This window comes from Eubalaena glacialis, chromosome 10 (genome assembly GCF_028564815.1).
Source record: "Eubalaena glacialis isolate mEubGla1 chromosome 10, mEubGla1.1.hap2.+ XY, whole genome shotgun sequence".
Lineage (NCBI taxonomy): Eukaryota > Metazoa > Chordata > Mammalia > Artiodactyla > Balaenidae > Eubalaena > Eubalaena glacialis.
The window spans coordinates 112,433,379-112,449,677 of NC_083725.1; the positions used below are offsets into that span (position 1 = coordinate 112,433,379).

Sequence of the window (16,299 nt, forward strand, 5' to 3'; positions counted from 1 at the left end):
GCACCAGATGTGGGCTCTAGGTGCCACCTACGCTGTGCCAGGATGTCAGTCACCCAGGCTCCCTGCATCAGTGCAGCCCAGCGGCTGAGACCCTATTGTGGCTCAGACCCCTTGCCTGGATGCCGTGGCTGCGGCCCCCGGGACCCCTGTGCTTTGCCCTCCAGGCCGCCTCTACTCCCTCTGCATGTGCCCTGTTGCTCTCCCCTCCGGCCCAGACTCTGACCAAGCCCAACCACGCTTCCCTGCAGTGGCCTGAGGGCCCTGCATTCCAACCTTGACCCCCGGCAGGTCCCACGACCATGGCCGGATCAGTGCCAAGTAATCCTCTGTGCGTCACCAGGGCAGGAGGGGTGGGCACGTCTTACCCTGTGGCCACTTGTGTTACTGAAACCCCGTGGGAGGGACTGGCCTTTGCCACATCACCCTCCTTTGTGCTGTCCGGTGGAGAGCTGGAGCTGTGGCTTCATTTTCAGGGGCCCGTCCGCTCACGCCTCTGAGACTTGAGCTTCCAGTCTGGCCCCGACCAGCATCAGCCTGGCCTCCTTTCCTCGCCTGGGCCCAGGCTGTCTGCAGGGGGTAGCTGTCCAGGCCTGAGCTCCGGAGTCAGACTGCTTGGGTCCAAATCCCGGCTCCCCACACCCTGCGGCTGCCTCCTGCCTCCAGCTGACCATCTGAGCTACAGCTAGGAGCCGTGCCCGCCCTGTGGGCTAGAAGAGCTGCTGCAGTGATGCTGGAGCAGAGGAAACCCAAGTCCCAGATAGGAGTGGGGACTTGAAGTTGTCACAGGGTCCGGCCTTTGTCCCCTCCTGCTTGGCCCTGGACAGGCCCCCGAGGACCCTTCTCTGGGAGCAGGCCTCCATTTGTCTGGGAGAGTTCGGGTGGGTGATCCACCTGTACAGCCTTACAGCCTAACCTGGAGGCCCCTTGAGGGGGCCCTGTCTCTCTCTCTTTTTTTTTTTTAATATTTATTTATTTGGCTGCACCGCCTCTTTAGTTGTGGCATGCGGGATCTTTAGTTGGGGCATGTGGGATCTAGTTCCCTGACCAGGGATCGAACCTGGGCCCCCTGCGTTGGGAGCGCAGAGTCCTAACCGCTGGACCACCAGGGAAGTCCCGTGGGGGCCCTGTCTCTGAGGCCAATTCTCCCAGGCCCTCCTGGAAGCTGTTCCGCTCACCTGTAACCAGGCGAGTCTCTCCTTTCAGCGGGTGCCTATTGACTCTGTTCCCAAAAGCTTCCTGCCCGCCCCACCCCCTGATATTTTAGAAACAGTTCTGAGGTGTACAGTGATGATGATTACCCTTTATTAAGCCCTCACAGCCTGCCGGGTGCTGGGAACATTCCGTGGGCCTTCATCGTTTCAGCAGGAACGCAGAAGGGCCTCCCTCTGGGGGAAGTCTGGGGACGCAGGTGGGTGCTGCGCTGACGGCATTGGGGTGGGGTGGGGTGTGGAGCCCAGAGGGCTGATGGGATGGCAGGATGGGGACAGATGCTGGGTGCCCACTTGTGACGCACGCGGACGTGTGTGAGGCTGAGGCCCGTCGTGGCGCTGTGGCAGCTGATATTGACAGGCACCATCTGGCCTGAGTCACGTGGCGACCTGAAGATCCACCAGCTCATGGGCTTGACAGCTGGCCTACTGGGAAAAGGCTTCTGTTCATGGGAACGGGAGGCCTGGGGGTGGAGGGAGGCCCTGGCTGGGGAGGCTGCAGGACAGTGGGTCTGTTACCCACAGACAGGTGGAGGGCCTGAAAGTCAGAATCCCATCCCCAATTTCCCCTCATCTGGAGGGCCACCCATTCCCACGGAAATGTTCCCTGAACGGCAAATATTTTAGAAGAGGGATCAGACCCAGGAAATCCCCACCTGGGGCCTCTATTCAAGGTCAGAGGAGGCCCTGCTGGGGTCTTCCAGGCGCCCTGACACTCCCTGCTTCTCAAGACGCTGCTACAGACAGGGTTTGCCAAGAAAGTTCTTTGAGTCATCAAACTTCACCCCTGGAAGGACCTTTGTAAAAACCAGGTCAGCCTGAGCCAGAGAGATGCAGCCGGCTCTCCAAGGCTCACAGCTTAGTGAGAGCACGCTTGGGTCTCTGCTAGGAACACCAGGCCTTTCCCATCACATCACTGCACTGGGGGTCTCAAGTTTGCAGCTGGTGAAAAGCATGGGGCTTTATTTTCATTTGCTGAAGAAGAGGTGTGTGTGTGTGTGTGTGTGTGTGTGTGTGTGTGTGTGTGTGTGTGTGTGTGTCAGAGGTCCCCAGTTAAAGAGACAGGCCAGAAAGGTATCTAAGAAAGGCATCCTAAGAGAGAGATTGGGCGAGATCCTGAAAAAGCTGTGCTCAGGAAAGACTTTGGGAGGCTCTGGGCCCAGTGATGTGTGGTCCCTGTGGTCCCTTCGAGTCCCCGTGGTAGGACAATCTTGCTGCAGGGACACTGGATGCTGCTTCTCCTGCTGCCGCCGTCCCCACCTGTCCTCAGAAGGGATCCTCCACAGTCCCTTCTGCTCTGCTCTCATTTCCAATTCAAAACCTGGGGTGGGTGCTTCTGCTGGGTGGCTCCCAGGTCACACGCCTGCTTCCAACCTGCAAAGGAAGCTGGGAATTCCCAGAGTTTTCAGCTTCCATAATAGGACGTGTGGGTTCTGCCTTGTAAAGCAGTTGGGGTTCTCCAACCTAGGAGAATGCTGGGAGGCCCAAAGAATTCAGATGTCCTTCACATGTGGGTTACCATCAAGAAGAAGGAAATAAGCATTTGTGGAGTGCCTCCTGTGAGCCGGATGCCTTACACACCTGGCAGGGATGCTGTTGGCCCTTAAGGACTTTTTGTGAGACATGGGAAAACAGACCCTTCCTCTATTGCCCTAATAGTATACCAATCTATGAGGTTCCTGATGCAAACGGAGCCCCTTGGACGTGGTTCCCGCATGCAGGGCACCACCTGTTCAGCCGTGTGCACAGCAGGTGTGCATTTCACGAGCACATACTCAGGAGCTCGGAAATGTACCTTGGTCTGTCTCTAACTGGCATCCGTCTCTTTGTTTCCAGTCCAACTTAGTCCTCTTTGAATTTAAACTGTCGACTGAAAAAAAATGTACAGTGTGAGTGTTGTGAGTTAAGTTTTATTTGGGGCAAAATGAGGACTATAGCCCAAGAGGCAGCATTTCGGATAGCTCTGAGAAACTTCTCCGAAGAGGTGCGGGGGAAGTCAGTATATATGTGATTTTGGTGAAGGGGGAGTACATGCAATCGAGTACATGCATATTTTTTGCAGAAGGTTGCTGCTAGTCTTGTGAAGGTTGCTGCTTGTCACGAGGAGCAGACGTCACCATGAAGGATTTTAGTGCTTTTCTATATACAAGGAGATGCAAGAAGTGGGCTCATAAAATCTTCTGAAAATATCTAACTATCTGAAGACCTGTTCTGCCAGTTTTTCCCAGAGCACAGAGTGCCTCATTCCTGATCTCCACCCCGAACTCTTTCAGGGGGTGTTGAAAGTCAGCAGCTGCAGTGACTCATACTTTAATCCTTGTAGAGGTAGATGGCAAGTGCCAATTTGTAGCTGGCAAAACTGTCCATTCAGGACTCAAATCCAATCAGGTCAGGATCTGCCCCTGCTCCCTTTCATTTCCTTCTCCAGGAGGGTGTATACATGGAGCTTGCTGCCGGGGGGAGAAGCATCCATCCATGTTGACTCCCCCTGAGATGTGTGACCTCAGTGGGCTTTGTTCATCCACACCTGTCCTCCATGCACCTGATAGGGACAGAGTAAAGGGACAAAGTAGGTAATTAAATAGTTAATCCTACTAGGGGATTGTAAATAAAGGAAAAAGTATGGGAGACCCCTGTAAGTTAATGATCACTCAAGAAAGCAGGTTTGCTTAACCACAAAACCAAGCAGGCTTGCTTAACAACAGAAGCATGAGACACTCCCCCAAACAATAAAACAATTATGGCACGAGACCCACTTCCTGCCCAGTGAGCTCAGTAAGTTAATGATTCCTAGGACATGCTCCTCTGGGCGCATTAAAAACAAAAATAAAAATATATATATATATATATAAGGAACGGGTGACATTATACTGAAGCCTGAAATGCCATTCTTAGCATACGTTACCGCCTTTTTGCTCATTTCCATTGTGCCATGACAGTCCTGGCTTGACCATGTAGGGATAAGAAAACTCCCCCACCTGACATGGAAGAGGAGCTGATGATGGAAGCGTGATGTCTACTCAAGAATGAGGAAGAGGGGCTTCCCTGGTGGCGCAGTGGTTGAGAATCTGCCTGCCAATGCAGGCGACACGGGTTCAATCCCTGGTCCGGGAAGATCCCACATGCCGCGGAGCAACTAAGCCTGTGCGCCACAACTACTGAGCCCGCATGCCTAGAGCCCGTGCACTGCAGCAAGAGAAGCCACCACAATGAGAAGCCCGTATGCAGCAACGAAGACCCAACACAGCCAAAAATAAATAAATAAATTTATTAAAAAAAAAAAAAAGAATGAGGAAGAAGGTGGTCTTTTCCCCCTCGCCACTTTTCCTTTGATTATAAAACTGTAGCCCACTAAGTTCTTGGGGCGAGGCATCCTCTCGCCTGCCCACTTGTGAGCCTCACAAGCGTCCTATTCTAATAAATCACTTCTTATCTATCACTTTGCCTCTCGCTGAATTCTTTCTGCACTGAGACATAAAGAACCGGAGCTCCTCAGAGCCCCGCAAAACTCCACCAAGCGGTTTCATACCTGCCCAGAATCAACTGTGACACTCTGATCTCTGGTTGCCAGGGTCACGCAATCAGTCCTTCAGCTGCCTTACCTGGACCACACACGCATCTCCTCCAGGTCCGTCAGCTTGCTCTCAGACACACCAAGTCCGCACTGGAGGTGCATAAACTTCTGGATGCTCCCCCTCATGGTACAGGGGTGTATAGAGGATTCTGGGGAGGGGCCAGTTCTCCTCCATTTCTACTGAGGCTTCTCCATACCGTGGTGGGGGGGCATTGTGGGAGGACTGTTGCATCCTCAGGACATACCTGGTAAAGGAAGTGTAGGTCCCCTCTGCCCTGGTGTCCCCCAAATGTACTTGGGACCTTTTCATGGCACCCTCAGGCTCAGCCCAGAGCAGGTGGCCAGGGAACCCTCTGAGGGCCAGCATCCAGGTTTAGGAGTACTGCTCTGCCCCTTCTTTCCCACCTGCCTGTTGAACCTTTATCTCCTTTTGGGTGGAATCTTGGCTTCTGTGATGACACATCCTTCCCCACTCCAGGGCTTACAGCATCAGTTCCCTGCTCTCCAAGTTCAAAGCCAAGCTTTTTGACTTACAAAAAATATTTCTCTCTTAAAACGGGCTCTGTGTTTCAAAGCCTCTTTTGCAACTCAAAGCCAAGGAATTGACTCTTTGTTCTGAGTTTCCTTTGGAGAGCAGAATATGAGAAGCTAATTTAGCATCTGAATGGAGGGGAAGGGATATAAGGAAACTGCCTCCAGAGGAGCAGCAGTTAATATCTCAAAATGATAATACCCAGCTCCCATGTTATCTCACGGACACGATAATCCTTTGAGGAGAGTATGATTGTAAACCATTCCAGGGCTGGAACTAGGATGAGGCGAGTGAGGCATTTCCCTGGGCACAAAATTTAAAGAAGTGCCCCCCAAACTGAGGAATGCAGATAAATAGTAGTTCAATGCAATCATTTTTTTTTTTCTTTTTTACTTTTTTTGTTTTGGCTGCACTGCGCAGCCTGTGGGATCTTAGTTCTCTGACCAGGGATGGAACCTGTGCCCACTGCAGTGGAAACGAGGAGTCTTAACCACTGGACCACCAGGGAAGTCCTTAATGCAATAATTTAAGAAATCAAAATTAATGCAAAAAACTCATGATGAACAAAATATCAAAATTTAGAATAAAGACAGGATTCGTACTACTGATTTTTCCTTTTGCTGCAGGCTCCAATATGGATCACAGCACTGGTACCAATCCTGCTTATATTGCATTCAACTATTATTTCTCTTGATTACTGCTGAGCTTTTTGGTGCTCCCTTAAATTTTGTGCCCGGGGCAAGTGCCTTACTCACCTCACCCTAGCCGCCCTCCGCCCCCATCCCCGCTTCCCTCCTCCCCCCCCTCCCCCCGCCAGCCCCACTCCACCATTATTTGGGACTTTTTCCAGATGTGGGAATTGAGGTTCTGAGAGGGTGAGTAGCTCAAGTGGGACAGATGGCCCCAGGGAACCTGTGGGAGAGAGACTTCCCATTCATTCATTCAACACATATTCCTTGAGTAGGTACAATGCAGCAAGCACAGGGCTGAGTACCACGGAACAACAGTGAACAAGGTCCCTACTGTTGCCAAAATTTTGGCTTCTCTGTGCACTGATGCCAAACAGAAATACGGAGACAGAGATTTTGGAGGAAGAGAGAGATGACTTTATTTTCCTGCCAGGCAGAAGGGAAGACACAGCAGGCTAGCGCCTCAAGAACTGTGCCCCCCACCTCGGGGAATCGGAGAAGATTTTATATGTGGGGCTTGCAGTCTGGGGTATATGATAAGGATCAAAGTAGTGAAGGTCTTGCATTCTTCTTCTTCCTTCATTATTTCAAAACAGTCACATCTGGCGTCAGGCAGACTGGTAATTGGGTCCGTCTGTCTCTGGGTTATCGCCTGCGACCTTCTATGTGACATGCAAATACTACAAGGGGTGATTTGCTACAAGGGAGTGCAGGATGTAATTCACATAGTGTTAAAGAGTGATAGGTTAGCTTTGTGAAGTACACATCTAGTTACAAGACACTACAGATTAGTAACAGTTCAAATAAAACTAGGAGTGATTCACTCTTTCAGGACAGGTTATGTTTCTTCTCTAGCCTGTTCACTGTTCCCTTTATTTTCCTTGTTCTCATGGAGATTATATCTTGGTACAGAGGAAACAGACTTCAACTAATTCATGGTTAATTATTTATTTAATTATAATTGGAATAAGTGTTTTGAAGAAGAAATGTGGGAATTCAAGAATCTGTAACACAGGGGCTTGACTCCCGTGTGCTCTTGGGGGATCTGGAAGGATTCTCTGAGAGAGGAAGGTTTCAGCTGAAATCTTAAGGATAAGCAATGTGAGCCAAGTAGAATGGGAAAAAGAGGGACTAGCATGTGCAAAGGTCCTGGGGTAGAAAGAAGCTGGTGCATTTGAGAAACTGAGAGAAAGTGTGTTAGACCAGGCCAATTCTGTAACAAACAGCCCTTAAGTCTAAATGGTTAAACATATTAAAAATTTATTTCTCATTTTCTTCACAGTCTAATGTGGGTCAGATAGCTCGTCTCCAAGTGATGACTCGGGGATCCAGTTCCTTTCCACCTTCAACACTGCAGAAAATAAAAGAGAGTGGAGGATTGTGTGGGATGTGGCATGCGTCACTTCTGCTCACATCCATTGGCCCAGTGCTCATTCCAGGGCCCCACCCCATCAGCCTGAGAGCTCAGGAAGAAGTGGGGGGCGGGGACAGAAGCTGGTGACCCTCAGCAGCCCCTGCCACAGGGAGGGGGACGAGGCCAGGCAAGTCCTTGATGGTCATGATTGGGACCTGTGTCTGTAGTCTTGGAGCAAGACTGGACTTGCGCTTGGCCACAGATCTAGGAAGGTATTAACATATGGGCAGCTGCCAGCCGTGACCACCATGGCCTCTTCCAGAAGGAAGGAGCCATCATGCTCAGAAACCATTCTGGAACGTAGAACCTACCAGAACCATTAGGATCGTCAGGTTCCCATGCACAGCGTGGAGGTGTGGCCCTGGCCATCGAGTCAGCCTCACTCCCTTGGCCTTGTTGCTCCAGCTCCAGTGTCCTTGGGAGAGATGAAGGGGGTTGGCAGGGGGGACTGAATGGAAAATGACACTCTCAGCTTTCAACAGACCAAGCAGGTCACTCTCAGAGCTCTGGTTTCAGGGGAGAGTGATCCCCAAGGTATGTCTAGGCTCCAGTTTCTAGGGAGTCTGGGGAGCAGACGCGCAGAGGCTGGGCTAGCCTTGTGAGTTTGGCTGTCTAATGAAGGACTCTGGGCCAATGGGGGGCCAGAGACTGCCTGGGATTTGCTAACAGGAAACCCCTGAGCCCAGATCACAGCCCCTAGGGGCCTCTTTGCTCTGCCCTCCCCAGCCTGCTTTGGGGTTCCTAGGCTTGCCTTGTGGGTTCTAGGACACCCCCAGTTGGGCAAACACTGAACCCCAGGGCCTGGGATCAAGATCTCCAAATAGGGCAGTCCTGGAAATCTTTGTGCTGTTTGCAGGATGGGAGCAAGCATTTCGGCATCGTAGGTGGTTTCTCTGATTTTCCGTAGCTGAGAGGCAATGAGACATAGTAGGAAGAGGCCTGGCTTTTGAATAAGATGGACTGGGTTGGAATCCTGCCTTTGCCCCTGACCAGCTGTGTGACCTCGATCAAGCTACTTAACGTCTCTGAATCTGTTTCCTCATCTGTAGGGCAGGGGGATTTAGTACCTGCCTGGCAAAGCTGTGGAGAAAGGTAAATTAGATAACCAGTAGGTGCTCAGTAAATGATAACCATCATCACCTTGTGGAAGAGAACCAAGACGGGAGGGGTGGGAGCCGCACAAACTCCTCCCCCCACCCCGAGACACACACAGACACACACACGCGCGCACACATCTTTCTTGCAGCTGCAGCCAAAGGGATCCTGTTAAAATGTGTGTCAAATCATGTCACTCCTCTGCTCAAAGTCCCCCAGTGATCTCTCACCCAAAGTCAAAGCCAAAGCCTTCACAGAGGCCACAGGCCTTCCGTGGTCTGCCCCCTCCCTTTCCCTCTCCGGCCTTGTCTGCTGCCAAGCTCCCCTTGCTCCCCGGGCTTTCTGTGGCTCCAGGACACCCAGGCACACTCCTGCCCTGGGGTCTTGGTATCGCCATCCCCTCTGCCTGGAATGCATTTTCCCCAGACGTCTGTCTGCTTGGTTTGTTCCCTCTTCTTCCCGTCTTTGCTCAGATGCCATCCTGTTGGTGAGGCCTCCCTGGCCACTCTGTTTTAAATGGGGTCCTCATTCCTCCTCGTCCCTTCCTTGCTTTATCTCCTCCATAGCCTGATCATTGCCTGGCACACCGAAATGCGTTTTCTTGATTATCTCCACTCACAGGAATGCAAGTTCCACAAAGGCAGGGTTTTTTGTCTATGACGTTCACATTCATAGCCATCCCCAGTGCCTGGACATACAAGTAGGGGCTTGACGTTTGTTGAATGAATACCTGAATGATGCTGAGGACTCAGGTTCTGGCTGGTGCAGGTAAGGGGAGTGGGCCACGGCACGAAGGATATTGTCGCTTTCCTTTTTGGCCAAATGAGGGAGTTGGACTAGACCCTCAGGAGATCACGAACCATGGGAATAGTGTGCATCACTGAGCGAGTTCCAGCCTCCATGCACTTTTCTGGGATGAGGGTCACTGGCTTCTTACAGACATTTAACAGAGCCTGTGATCTCCCAGAGGAGCTAAGCACCCTCCCAGCTCTGACATTTCGTTGTTGGCTCTAATACGTGCAAATCCTTGCTTTCTAAGAAACTACGAGGCCAGCATTCCATGATCTTATTCAAGTCTCAGCAGCCACAGTGGCTCAAAAGATCAGCAGGGGGGCATGGGTGGGGGTGGGGAACCAGAGGGGCCTTGGCAGGGTCAGTGGGTCAGGGGTCTGGGGTGCTTGTGGGGGCACGGGAGGGGCGACAAAGGAGACTTCTACATTACACGTGCTGTTTTCTTCCTTTTATTTAAAAGAAAATAGATTTAAAGCAAGTATGACAAAATGTGAGCAATTGTCAGCGCTGGATTCTGGGCACAGGGGTGTTTATCACAGACAGCTTTGTACTTTTTCTGTATTTCAAAAATTTATCTTAAAAATACAGATTTGGAGGTGGGCAGGACAGTTATAGCTCATGATTAGGAACGGAGAGGCCGTTTTGGGGGGCCAAAGGGCCTGTTCCTTGGACATTTTTCCAGTGCACGTGGGCAGAGGGGCTGGCCGGGATCTGGGCCCATTCCTGGAGCTGTCAGAGCCCCTCCCTGCGCCCAGGTTTCAGTTTCCTGCCTTCCCGGGGAGTGGGGAAAGGCTGAGAGGCCCCGTGCTGGGGTGAAGCTAATTCATTAGTGACGCCTTGACAAGGACTGGGCGCCCGCAGTGACAGTGTGATTCATCAACACGATTGCCCCACTGCCAGCCTGCGTGGGCCCGGAACGGCAGTACATTTTACCTTTACTCACTGAGAAGGGCCTGGTGGGAGGCGAAGGTACAGCATCTACCCAGAGCAAGAAAAAGACTCGGAGAAAGGAGAGGGCTGGTCCCCTGCACCCTTGAACCCAGGAAGCTCTGCCAAGCCTGGTGCTGGCATTGCAGGGGTTCATGCAGTTCCTGCCCATGCTGACAGAGCCCAGGAGGGCTGCCTGGTGCTGGAGCGCCAGCTCCGAGCATGTGGTGAGGGGGGCTGGCTGGGCTTCCTCCTCCACAGCAAATGTTCCCTTGGGGAAACTGCTGGGGGAGGGTGGGCAGGAGGAGGTGGGGGGTTGCGGGGGAGGTGCTCATTCTTATCCCTGCTGCCTGGCTGGGTTTTCCTCAGCCTTTCGGTGTCTGAGGTGTCACCTTTTCCCAGTTCTCCCAAATGAGTAGAAGGGAGAAAGTTGGACTGGGGCTTAGGTGGGGTCTGGAAGGAGCTTGAAGTCCCTCTGGCTGGGGCTCAGAATTCTCCTACATCCCAGATCTGGTGTCTGGGTCCCACTTATTCTCTGCCCGGGTCTTCTACCTCAGCTTGCATCTTATCAGTCTTCGTTCCAGGACAGGGGTCCAGGCTAGCTCCTGGCTCAGAGCAGTACCCGTCTCTGTGTTCACCCCATGACACCCCTTGCCTGATTACAACTACTATTGCTCTGCTCTTTCGTTTCTTTATCCAACACATAGATATCGAGTATCTGAGAAAAAGATGCCAGGAGCAAAAAAAGGTACACACTGAATAATTCCATTTATATGAAATTCAGGAGCAGACAAAACTGATCATGATGATAGAGGTCAAGATCATGGTTGCCTCTGGGATTGACTGGAAGAGGCAGGTGTGAGGGAACTCTGAGTGATGGAAATATTACACGGGTGTTTACATTCGTCAAAACTCACCAGACTGTACACTTATGATCTATGCATTTCACTCTATGTAAAGTTTGCTTCCATCTCTTAAAATGTTGATAATTTTCATGGAATGACTACTATGTGCCAGACCCTGTGCCAGCAGGGAAGGAGACAAGCTTACCTGCCCCAGCCAGCTTACATTTCAGGGGTTGTAGTTTTCATCCTCTCCTTGCACTGGCCCCTGCTGTCTGCCCTTGGGCTGGCCTCCTTCCCTGATTGTAGTGGAGATGGGAGTGGGGGTGGGTCAGAGGGCAAGATGCTGTCTAGAGGTCTGTCCCTGCAGCCAATTACATGGTCACACCCACCAAGGTGGGAAGGCAGGATGGAGGAGGCCTGGAGCCTGCAGACTTGACTTCCTGGCTGTACACTCTACTCGCTGTGTGACCTTCAGCAAGTTGCCTGCCTAATCTCTCTGGGGCCACTTTCCTCACCTGTCCTATGGGATTAATAATGCCTTTGTCATCAGAGTTAGACTGAGGCTCTGCTGTGAGAAAATTCATGGACAGAGGTGGAGTCATTGTTTCCATTTATTGGAGTGGTACTTGGTTAAGAGCAAAAGTTGGAGAGTCAGACTAGTTTCTCCATCTTTAAAATTGGGGCAATGAGGGTACCTACCTCATAGACTGTGGCAAGGACTCAGCGCAATGCTTTTAGCATAGTGCTGGGCACATGGCAGGCTGGCAATAAACCAGAGGGAGTGTTTCTGCTGGCAGCTCTGGCAGGAGGGCTTGGAGCAGGAGGGGAGAAGTCATGGGCAAAAAGCTGTAGGTGGGAGCGTGTGCAAGAGGAACGGTTCCAGAACGAGCGTGGTCATCACTGGTGGTGCTCAAAGGCGCTCGTGTGCGCCAGTCCTCCCTCCGTCCACCGCAGCCACACACCGACCTTGAGCATAGCTGGAGGGACTCGGCAGGAGACGGGGGTGTGAGTGCACGAACCAGGAACCTGCTGTGCACTGCGGATGCACTGGGCGGGGAGGGGGGCGGAGCCAAGCTTGGGTCCCCGCAGATCCTCAGCTGTGACCCAGTCTGAAAAAGCCCAGAAAGGAACAATGGTCTGAGTTACTATCTTAAAGTGACCCCAGCGGGAAGACTGGGCCCACGCCGCTGGACACGAACGGCCGGCAATGACCGCGCCCCTCAGTGCCTCCTCGAGAGCCACTTGTCCAGAGTCCTGGGTCGCGCGCCGGCGTTTCCTCGGTCCTTGGTTCCTTCTTCTTGGACTTGCAGCTCTGGACGCACACAACCGCACACCAAACGGCTCGCTGTGGCTGGAAGTGTAGACAGCGTCTGTCGTCGGGTCTGTGCTGGCACGGTGCCAGGCTTGCGGACAGCGGATCTTGGGTTCCCTGGGCGAGCGCTGGCTCCGGGGCTGGTCGGGTGGGAACGCGGGGCGCGAGCCCCGGCGCCCGGACCCCGCTCTGGTGGCACCTTGGCCCCGCCCCGCCCTCCCTCCGCCTCATTGGCAGCCGCACGCGCGTCGGGGGTTGCCAGGGCAACGGGTCTCCGAGTTGCAAGTCAGTGCTAACCTGAGCCAGTCGGCCTCCGGCGGAGGGAGCAGGGGAGGCCAGAGGGCGGGCGGCGGAGCGCGGCGCGTGGCGCGCGGCGCGCGGCGCGCGGCGGCTGGGCCCCAGGAGGGCGCCTCCTCCCGGCCAGGCACGGCCCCCCTCCCGGCGCAGGGGCAGGCCGGGGCGGGGGGCCCCGGAGCCGGCGCGGCCTTGGCCCCGTCGAGGAGGCCGGGGGGTCGCGAGGGCGGGGCGATGCCGGGCGGCGGCGGCGGCCCCGGCCGGGGCCCGTGACCATGGGCATAGCCGAGTCCACGCCGGACGAGCTGCCATCGGACGCGGAGGAGCAACTGCGCAATGGAGAGCAGCAGTTGGAGCTGAGCGGGAGGCGGCTGCGGCGGCTGCCCAGCGCCGTGTGCGCGCTGAGCCGCCTGCAGAAGCTGTACGTGAGCGGCACGGGCCTGCGCGAGCTGCCCGAGGAGATCGAGGAGCTGCGCGAGCTGCGCATCCTGGCGCTCGACTTCAACAAACTCGAGCGCCTGCCCGACGGTCTGTGTCGCCTGCCGCGCCTCACGCGCCTCTACCTGGGCAGCAACCGGCTGCCAGCGCTGCCCGCCGACTTCGCGCAGCTGCAGAGCCTGCGCTGCCTCTGGATCGAGGGCAACTTCCTGCGGCGTTTCCCGCGGCCGCTGCTGCGCTTGGTGGCGCTGCAGTCGCTGCAGATGGGCGACAACCGGTTGCGTGCGCTGCCCGCGGAGCTGCCGCGCATGACGGGCCTGCGCGGCCTCTGGCTCTACGGCAACCGTTTCGAGGAGTTCCCGCCCGCATTGCTGCGCATGGGCCGCCTGCACATCCTCGACCTAGACCGCAACCGCCTGGGCGGCTTCCCCGACCTGCACTCGCTGCGCGCCCTGCGCGTCTTCTCCTACGACCACAACCCGGTCACTGGGCCCCCCCGCGTCGCCGACACGGTCTTCCTTGTGGGCGAGGGCGCCGTCGAGCGCATGGCCGAGCGCGACGAACCCACGCCCCGGCCGCCGCCGCGGCGCCCAGCGCGGGCCTTCGACGATGAGGAGGAAGAAGACCTGCTCATAGGGGGCGGGAGCTCCCGGGCTCTGGGGCCCCCCGTGGACAGCCTCTGCGCCCTGGAAGCAGCTCCAGGACTGGGCACCTGAGTCTGTGCTCTGGGTGTTGGGCCTCGGCCACTCTGGGAGGAGGGCCTCTGGGAAGGTTTGTGGGAACGGTGGGTCCCTACTCGGGGCAGAGAAGGGGTCTCTTTGGGCAAGCTGCCGGGGACAGGCAGGCCTGGGGGCCATCTTCAGACATTCCAGGGTAGTGAAAAGACTGCCTACTGGCTGGTCTCTGGGCGGTCTTCAGGCCAAGAAGTCCTGGTTCCGTCCAGTTCTTATAGCTCCGTCTGGTCCCTGATAGAGTCACTGACAACACAGTAGTAAAGGCACCAACTTCTTCCTGGAACCAGGGTCACCACTGACCATGGAATCATCCCCTTGGCTGAGTCTGGAAGCTCAGGGCACCCACCAACATCCCTCCTCCTGGAGTCTGGATCTTCTAGGTCCACCCTTTCTGGTGCAGGAGCCGCTACCTCTGGAGTGGACCACATGCCTGCTTGAGGCAGAACTGCCCCCAGAAGAAGGCCTGGCCCAGGGGCAGGGGCTTGGAGTTGGGTCTGGTGCCCAGGACAGACAGGTGTGGGAAACCGGGATTGGGGCCCTAACACCATAGCTGCCCTCGTTCCTCCACCAGGGCTCATGGTACATACCTCCCTCCCCAGGTCCCCTAAATTTTGTGTGGGGAAGGGGGGACTCAGAAGGCAAGGTCTCTGCCCTTGCCTTTTATTCTGTTCTCTTCTTCCAGCTTGTGCCTGGAATCTTGCTGGAAAGAGAACATTCCCTCCCTTCCCCACAGCCTGAGCCTTCCAGCTGTCAAGTTTGAAAAGAAGCCACTGTGCCTCTAGGGCCTCCTGCACTGGAGAGAGAGGCTCTCTACTCTGGGCGGCTGCTCCAGTGTAGCCACTGCCTGTACTCTCCATTCCCTTAAATGGGCACCATCGGGGTGGCTGGCATGGCGTGGGGCATGGGACGAGCACTGTGTGCCTCCACTCCGTCACCAGGACAGCCTCTGGGGGTGAGGAGTGAGGCCTCGCTCTGCAATTCCCAGGGCCAGATCTTTCCCATCCAAGCAATAATGGGAGGAGGGCCCAGGGCCAGGGCCACTCAGGGACACTGTCGGGGGCAGGGCCCCCCCATGGTAGCGTTTTCTTTAGGAAGACAAAAAAAAACTGGCTGTAAACATAAATTATATTTCTCGGAGAAAGAATGTTCGTTTCCCACATGCCTGTTTATTTATAAGCCCTGGGAGCACTGGGTCCCGTTGCTGTGGGGACCGTGGGCTCCCTCTGGCACTGCCCTCTGTCCATGTGCTCCAGCTCTATGTCACAGTGGCCCTGGCCAACTGTTGTGTCCTGTCTGGGGAACAAGAGCTTGTCTTCAGTCACAAATGGCTTTGGCTGCTCAAGACTGCTCTCTCATCTGGCTGTATCTTACTCTCTGCCACCTGGCCACCGCCCCTCACCCCCAGTCCCCCTTCCTTGGTCTTCTCCAGCTTAATTCTCAAATTCCCGACTCTTAGTATGTTTTTGAATCTCAAGCTTGGCTGACCTTTCTCTATTCTTTCACTGGCACTGACCCCCATCCTCCCTGTCTGTGACTCTATTCTTCCCTCCTTCCATCTCCCTGGCTCCATTTTACTCTCTCTGTCTCTCCCTCTTAGTCTTTTTTTTTTTTTTTAACTCAGTCATTACTTTCTCCCCTCATTGTTCAGAAGAAAAAAAAAAAGTTTAAATATTTAAAGAAAGAGAGAAAATTGTAAAACCTCAAGCCTAGAGGCCCATCTCCCTTGAGAAGATGCTGCCAGGCCACCATCACCATGGCAACAGGGATGATGTCATACAAGGCCCAAAGGTCAGGCCTGGCCCAGCAGCTCTGCTGGCCACTGGGCTGGACCTGGGGGTTATGAGGAGGCTGGGGATGGATCTGAAGGAGTCAGCTTGGGAGAATGAAGGCCTCCAATGGACAGAAAGTGCTCTTAGGTTGGGAAAGATTGGAGGCTGCCTCCTTCTCAAGGAGGAAGAGGAGTGCAGGGGTTGGCTGCAGACCTTGTCCCTCCCAGGGCTCCTCAGGTGCCCATGCTCCCCCTGTTGAGGCTCCATCAGGGCCAGTGGTCCCTCCTGGGGTCTTGGAACTTGCAGGAAAGAACTTGAGTTCTCAGTCACTCAGGTGGGGTAGGAGTGTCAGCCATCCAGACTGTCCTCTTGCCCCGTGATTCCTATGATGGCATATTCCCCTGGGCCTAAAGTCAGAAGGCATGGATTTCAGTCCTGGGACTTCCCTGGTGGCACAGTGGTTAGGAATCTTCCTGCCAGTGCAGGGGACACGGCTTCGATTCCTGGTCCGGGAAGATCCCGCATGCCGCGGAGCAACTAAGCCCGTGAGCCACAAGAGCCACAACTACTGAAGCCCGCGCACCTAGATCCCGTGCTCTGCAACAAGAGAAGCCACTGCAATGAGAAGCCCTTGCTTGCCGCAACTAGAGAAAGTCCGTGCGCAGAAACGAAGACC

The 16,299-nt window shown here is 54.6% G+C and overlaps 1 protein-coding gene and 1 non-coding gene across 2 annotated transcripts; one reads left to right on the forward strand and one right to left on the reverse strand.

Moving 5' to 3' along the window:
- Positions 1-1,036: 1,036 nt before the first annotated feature.
- Positions 1,037-1,109, reverse strand: TRNAG-CCC (transfer RNA glycine (anticodon CCC)). The gene has a single exon. It is a non-coding gene; the product is annotated as a tRNA-Gly (tRNA).
- Positions 1,110-12,924: 11,815 nt separating this feature from the next.
- LRRC10B (leucine rich repeat containing 10B) lies at positions 12,925-15,402 on the forward strand. Its single transcript, XM_061203459.1, has one exon. The coding sequence runs from the start codon at positions 12,958-12,960 to the stop codon at positions 13,834-13,836; it is 879 nt and encodes a 292-aa protein (XP_061059442.1). The 5' UTR covers positions 12,925-12,957; the 3' UTR covers positions 13,837-15,402.
- Positions 15,403-16,299: the final 897 nt, after the last annotated feature.

Coding starts and splice junctions, on each gene's coding strand:
- LRRC10B (XM_061203459.1), top strand. CDS start 12,958: ATGGGCATAGCCGAGTCCACGCCGGACGAGCTGCCATCGGACGCGGAG.